Source organism: Limulus polyphemus, unplaced genomic scaffold (genome assembly GCF_000517525.1).
Source record: "Limulus polyphemus unplaced genomic scaffold, Limulus_polyphemus-2.1.2 Scaffold195, whole genome shotgun sequence".
Taxonomy (NCBI): Eukaryota; Metazoa; Arthropoda; class Merostomata; order Xiphosura; family Limulidae; genus Limulus; species Limulus polyphemus.
Window position 1 is genome coordinate 629212 of NW_013665805.1, and position 7551 is coordinate 636762.

A 7551-nucleotide genomic window follows, 5' to 3' on the forward strand; every position below is an offset into this window, starting at 1 on the left:
GTGTGTGTGTGTGTGTGTGTGTGTGTGTGTATATGTATATATATATATATATATGTATGTATGTATGTATGTATGTATATGTATGTATGTATGTATATATTGCTGATTCTTACTCTCGAGAATCTTCTACAATTTTGGAGAATAGGCGGGACTTTTGCAATACATATTTAACACGATAAGCTATGCATGTTTAAAATATAAATGTAATCTAAACAAACGTCGATAATAAAATAAATATATAATAACAAATTAGTTACAATTAAAACCTTAATTTTTAGCAAAAATACTTATTAGAAATTTTTATTTTTTTTCTGTGCAAAATACTTGTAACGTTTACTGAAAGCTTGCCAAATTTCGTGAAGATGCATAAATCGTATCTTATAGGACGATGTATTGATACAGTCGTATCACAGTTTCACGATATGATACTTGTGTCGCTACACCCCTACTAGAAACTAAATGTAGACGTTTGTTATACGAATTGTTGAAAAGAAGTAACAGCAAAGTGACTTCTAGAAATTAAAAACTAAATGCTAAGTATCGGGTAATAAAAATTTTGCCAACACCATCGACATATTTCTAAATTAGTTTGTGTCCCACTAAGTATTTTTGTAACAATGATTGATCAGGATATATTAACTTTCTAAGAATGTGTTGAAGTGGCCATGTTGTTTGGGGATCTTTTAACTTTTCCTGATCTTGTATCACTGAATCTTTTCTTTTGGGTTTATGTCCGAAACTTAGTATTTGCTACACGTACCACTAACTTGGAAGATTTAATACACAACGATTTGAGAACCGCAAAATTACAAATGCTACAAAACGCGAGCCGTAATCTGTGCTAAATGACATTTTTATGGTATTAACGACACAATTTCGAAAAAGTGAAGTCAGAACTATGAGAATCGTAGTAACGCAATAGTCGCGCACTATCATATATAGAATGATGTATTTAAAAAAATAAAGAAAAAAGTATGTTGGGCGATGTGTTGCGACAAAAGAACTGAAGATTTTAAACTTTGAGAAATGGAGAACTGTTTTTCTCTGAACATCTTAATCTGAACACAAGCTACTAGATGAACTGAACGCAATATTGCAGAAGTTTACTACTACCACAGAAGTTTCTAGAGATCAATTCAGGTGGATTCGTATTATTCTGAGAGATTTGTTTGTTCAATTCTCAAGAAAATCTAATTCTTAATCTTGCAGAGTGGTATTGTGTGTGTGTGTGTGTGTGTGTGTGCGTGGGAGGTGAGCTGTACTCTTAGATTTGATATGCACGTATATATGTTAAATCTTTTTTTGATTAGTAGGTCAAAGTCTGGGCTATGGGTTCGTTAACTACGTTCGTCCGGAAGACGCTGAAAAGGCAATCAACACACTAAATGGACTTAGACTTCAAAACAAAATAATTAAGGTAAGAAATATTCTGTTTGTTGCACCAAAAAGAAGTATTGTTGTGCTTGCGTTTTAGAGGAATATCGAGTACTTACTTACAAAATCGAAATGCTTGGACGTTTCGAAGGCTTGTTCTCAGAAGGAATGCACGGTTTTAGTGTCCAACACGGAAGATTGGGCCTCTAAAAATGCTAACCGAAGGATTGGGTATGCGATAATCTGTGTATTTTGGGAAGGAGTTAATTGAAACTCTTTTGTTGTTGTTGTGGGAGTTTGTGAGAAAGTGACCCTGGTTGTGGATCCTGCACTCCTTTTTTTTGTCGGTATACAGCAGACACTTGGTGAAACAACTTTTAATGTTTGATGCAGATAATAATAAAATCCTAAACAACCGTAGCTACTTTAACCACGAGAAATTCAAATATTTGATGCAAAAACCTAATCACCAAACCATACGACTTCCCATGATTCACCTGTAAGAAACTTTTTGATGCTAGCTTTGAAATACTGCTATTTAATATTCTAAGTCGGGGGGGGGGGCAAACTCCGATCCGTGAGTAGTGTCGGGGAGAAGGGGGACTAGCAACTGACTAAGCTACGCAATATATTTAATAATAAATACCCAAGCTGCACGTTACTGTTAAGATACTCTATATCTGTTGATTCACTGGGGGTGGGAGATCGGTCAGGTTGCGGAATTTTCTGGGAGACCTTGTGCTGAGAAAGTTTGGAAACCCATGCCCAATATTACTATAGCGGTACAGAAGTCCTGATTACACTACGGTTAGTGTTCATCAGAAGCAGAGAAACTAAACTTTTCTACTCGCTATTTGTGATTGATGTACAGATATAAATGTATTAAACATCTGTGTAGCTCGGCATATTGTGCATACTAAATATTTACGTTAGGCTTAACAGATGGCCAATGTGCCTTTAACTTCACTTTCGATCACTTGCGTTATTTTCGTTCTAACGTATAATAAGATAGGGAATGACGAGAAAAACATATAGGTTTTAATAAAGTCGTAAATATGCTACATTACAAACAAACAAAAAAAAAAAAAGAAAAAAAAGAAAGACGTAACATAAGCGTTATTATATCGGTCCTCCTGACGTTGAAACTAATTTCACGCTACACGCACATTTTACAACTTTTGGATCTTTAAATTCTGGGTCAGAATTGGAAAAATTTTGATAATACGAATCAACTTTTCTAGAAAGGCGACCGTTTATGAAAACGACTAATTTTTTTCCAATTGAAATCGATACTCGAAGTGTTATGTAGTTTGAAATCTCGCTCAAAATAACATGTTCTTTACTTGAAGAACGGGTGAGTTAAGAGGGTTCGTTTTTAGAGTATTTGAAAAATTAAAGCTTTCATGGTCGTGCTAAGACTGTTATAACATATCCTAAACGTTTATTTATATATTTTTTTTGAGTGGGAAAATGCCAATTTAAGTTTTGGTTTCGGATACTGTAGGATAATTTTACAATCAAAGGAAGGTGGCCTTAAATATAAAGAACGTGCGTGGCTTGTGATGTTTTCGTAGTGCCGCCAACTCTTAATAATAGTTAAATATTTTGTTACTTTTGAATGCGAAGTTGTCCCTTGAGGTTAAGATACTAGCTGTAACATATTTTCTTGGTGTAAAAAAAATAAAATAAATATTAGTCTTATCTCTTATTTTAAGGATCGGAATTGGTGGCCAAACTGTTAGTTACACTTGTAGCATTGATGAGAATTTTACAGCAAATATTCATTCATTAGTTAGCCAGACCGCGTTTTTTGTTCAACTTGGAGCATGATGGTGGGTAAAACAAAATACGAGGCCTAGCTAACTAATGAATGAATATTTGCTGTAAAATTCTTATCAATGCTATAAGTGTAACTAACAGTTTGGCCGCCAATTTGATTTCATTCCTTAAAGTCGCACACTCAATACTTTTATTTCTTTTATTTTCTGTATATATATTTTTTCATACCTAAGGTGTTTTTGATCAGATATCATGACTTTTTGTCAATACACACCAACAAACCACAGCAAGTAAGAAAGTGACACCCGATAGTAACCCACATTACCTTTAGTATCACAACCCTATTATTTGGAACGGACTTTTACTCTCCAGAACCAACCAGGTTCTTTAAAATATATGGTGGTAGTTTTCCTCTCTAAAACTGTTAGTAATAGCTTCCTTTATAGTAACGCCATGTAAGTTAGATTAACAGTTTCTTGTCATCACCCTATGCAAACGGTACAGCCGTATCAAACATCATTATTTATGCTAATTGCTTAAGCCAATATCACGTGACGTTAAACACTCTCTAATTAGAAAAAAATTCATAAAATTTAGTAAATTTGTGCTGAAAAATTGGCAATGAATAATCAATAATAGCCGTCCACATGTATGATTCTTTTGAAAATTTGAGCTAGAAACTGCTAAGCTAGTTTGCATGACTTAACCAATACATATGTATCTGTACATCCTTTCACCTCATAGTTTTGCTGCTTTAACTCAGCTGTGTTAATCCGAATGACTAAAAACTAAAACGGACCACTTGTACTCTTAGGTGAAGTTGTAGTAAAAACGTTAGACTGATAATTCACGTGCCTTTTTGCGTAGACATGGGAAAATTTTTCGTCAAATGTGAGCGGTTTTTGTTGAATGACTTTGCCCGTATGGTTTGTATTTACACCAAATGAGACTCCTAATTGTAGGTTGAAAAGATCTATCAGTGTACCAAATTTGAAAAATATCCATACAAATTAAGTACGTTTTTGTATAAAATAAAGTTTCCGTACTTTTGGTGCTAGAAAAAGAGAGAAAAAAAGTTAGAAACTCAATCAAAGTTGGAGATGTTATATATCAGGTATTTCTTAATGGATTGCCTTGAAACTTCGTATGTGAAGTAAGAGTGCAATATGTGATAGTTTGGATTACCACAGTCCAAGACACAGAAGGTGGAAAATCGCTAAACTATCATTCTTGTTAATAACTCGGTGGATCCTACAGCAGGTTGTTTTGGCCACACGACACACTATCTTGTGTCTTGATTTGCTTAATTCCTTTGAAAATAACTTAGTGACTTGTATGGTGCCACTGAATTCGCTCATTCAATAAATTGAATTCACATTAGACTTCTAAAGTTATTGAAACAAAGTAAAAAAGTATTTTGTTACATTGAAGTCACCATTTTAACTATATTGATGGTAAAGTAACTTGTGGTCAGAATAAGTAGAAATTCGCATTATTTTTTTGTTTACATTTCGTTTCTTTTCACGATTTAAACAAAACGTTTATTTTAGTTTGATTTTTAGTTTTATAATCTAATCTTTTATGATTTTTCGAACTTTAAAATTAATATTCGGTCAATCTATGAAATGTTAAGCCTAACCTAGGGCAAATTGCAATATAAATAAAACTTGATGCATTACATCCAACTAAATGTCCTTTGTAATATCAAGTTCTAAGAAGATCATTTAGAGGAACATGACCTTTTTTATTTGATAGCTCGCATGTTTGATCATTCTTGATCAGTGCTGAATATGTGATCTAATGTTTCAGGTTTCTTATGCCAGACCAAGCAGCGAGGCCATCAAGGGCGCTAATCTCTACGTTAGTGGGTTACCAAAGTCAATGACTCAGCAGGAATTGGAGAATCTCTTTGCTCCTTATGGTCGCATTATCACTTCCAGAATCCTCTGTGATAACGTGAAAGGTGAAGATTTGGATACGTGAAAAATATTCTTAATCTTTGTATACTCAGTTGTGTAGTACACAACATAATTGGTAAAAAGAAAATGGTATCAGAGAAGGTTAAGTTATTCAACGTTAAAACAGTTGTACGTATTTATCGTATTCTCTGTATGTGTAATGAGTAGAAAGTTAATGTACAAAAAGTAAAAAAAAAAAAAAAAAAACAACTAAGGTGTAAAAATAATGAATCTTACAGTTAAACGTGCAAGATGTTTTTCAAGATTAACTTGGCATGCTACACGTGCTAAAACTAACCAAAATAGGGTAAAATAGCTAATTTCTATCCTCTAATAGTTAATCTCTTATGGCTAATTTTGCAGGATTGTCTAAAGGTGTCGGATTTGTACGTTTCGATCAACGAATAGAAGCTGAGCGAGCTATAAAACACCTGCACAACACTATTCCAGATGGCAGCAGTGAACCAATCACAGTGAAGTTTGCAAACAATCCAAGCAACAATGCAAAGGCGCTAGCGCCTCTGGCTGCCTACCTGTCACCACAGCGTCCGTTTCCTGGACCTATCCACCATCCAGCTAACCGCTTCAGGTACATTCCTCTGTCGCCGATCTCCAGGTACGGGTGTCTAGCGGTGCCTAGTGGTCATTTCTTTCGCAGACGTTTAGTTCATTCGCTTCATCCTTTAAGTTTCATCTTATAATTCGTTCAAAATTATGTTTCAGTCATTGTTAGGCCAATGTATGATTTCTTCTACTATCTAACTTCTGGGCATTTGGGTTCATGATTGTTGAATTCAAAAACTTAACACACCAACCTTTGCTGTAGTACAAAATTGGAAACTTCTTCAATGAAATGTAAACAGATAATTAAAGGAACTTCTTCGATTTACTACCGAGCCAGGCCTACCCTAAAACCCTGGGTTTTCGCCAGTATTTAACCATGCTTGGAGATCGATCGTTTTTTCTTTATATTTTGATTTCATTTTTTGCTTTATTTTTTTTGTCTTGAATTATATTGTTTTGTGACTGTGATTATTCATGTTCATTTGCATTTCAGCTCGACAAGGAATGACATTTTTATTTATTTGAAATGATTGCGATTAGAGGATGTCGAATAATTCTGCTGAATCGCCAATTTATACTATTATTATTTATCTTTTGGAAGTTAGTTTCCAGTAATGAAGTTGGAGGTATTACATTTAATAATATAATTTATAATTTAAGTGAAACTCGAACATATAATGTAAACTCTTCCTTGCTGGTAAGTTAGAATATTTCGAATTCCCATTAGTGCTACGGATGTTTAGTGTTAAACACCTTAAGTTATGTAAATATTGAAATTCATAAATTAAATTTTTAGAATTAAACATAATAAGGATCATTTTTTATTATTATTTATACTTTTTAGCCGCGGCAAAGCGGCTCTTAGAATGTTTTTTTTCTTTTTTTCTTTCAAGTACACATTTTTAGCTCGTACCTCCTTCATCTCTTGACAGTTTTGGACTCAGGAGGTCAAACCATTTCGATTGATATATTTGATCACGCCCAAGGTCTCGTAAATTAATTTATTCAAATCCTGCCTAAAATAATTTCAATTTAAGGGTAAGGTGATAGATATTCTGATGAGTAATAAAATGGAATCGGGTATACGCGCGCCCCACGCTTGGTACTACTGGCGCACAAAAATATAGCCAATAAAAAGGGGGAAAAAAGGTCTCTCAGATTAATTTACACTAATCCTGCCTAACAGAATTTCAGGTGTCACGGCCATTGAGGATTCCCTCTTGTTTACTCTAGTAGTAACACATCATTAATGTTGTTAAGAAAAATTATATTGACTATTTATCTGCTTTATATTTTATCATAATTCGAAATCCAATACATTTGTAATTATGTAAAGTCAACCAGAGTAGGTTTTTAACGAGTTACTGTTGAGAACTGTGTTCTGATTGGTTAAATAATTACTTCTCAAACCAACTCATTGTCCAAAATGAAGACACTTTCATTTTTTTGTATAACAGTAGAATAAAACGTGGAACACAGGATATAGGAAACAAGTGTATTTACGATTTTTAATTGCGTTATATAAGAGATATAAAATTAAATTCTAATTCCTAACAAAATTAAGGCATTTCATTGAGTGCGTTAATCCAATTTATGACATTTCACTAAGTTGTGAGCATTATATATGTGGTTTCTATGTTTCTATAGAACCTAGATATCACTTTATGAATTACCGTATTTTTCGGAATATAAGACGCACCCTTATTTTGAAGACAAAGTTTTTGGGGAAAAAAGCTACAGTCGCATTTGAAAGATCTTTATTGAACAAAAATTCAATTTGATACTTTAAAAATTAGTATATATTGTTCTAAACACAAAAGAGATCAAAAAATCAAAATAAGAATATACCGTAAATAAAAACAAAAAAAAAAAAAAA

General features: G+C 33.4%; 1 protein-coding gene across 5 annotated transcripts in view; it reads left to right on the top strand.

Annotated features, from left to right (window-relative positions):
* The window catches only part of LOC106478277 (ELAV-like protein 4), an 88729-nt gene that overhangs the window by 75419 nt on the left and 5759 nt on the right, over positions 1-7551 (top strand). For 2 of the 5 annotated variants that reach the window (XM_022381854.1, XM_022381851.1), the window contains exons 4-6: positions 1311-1417; positions 4963-5116; positions 5475-5727. In XM_022381854.1, the coding sequence (XP_022237562.1) occupies positions 1311-1417; positions 4963-5116; positions 5475-5727 (514 nt within the window). The remainder of the gene's footprint in view (positions 1-1310; positions 1418-4962; positions 5117-5474; positions 5728-7551) is intronic. The other 3 variants (XM_022381852.1, XM_013938808.2, XM_022381853.1) reach the window with 3 other exon arrangements.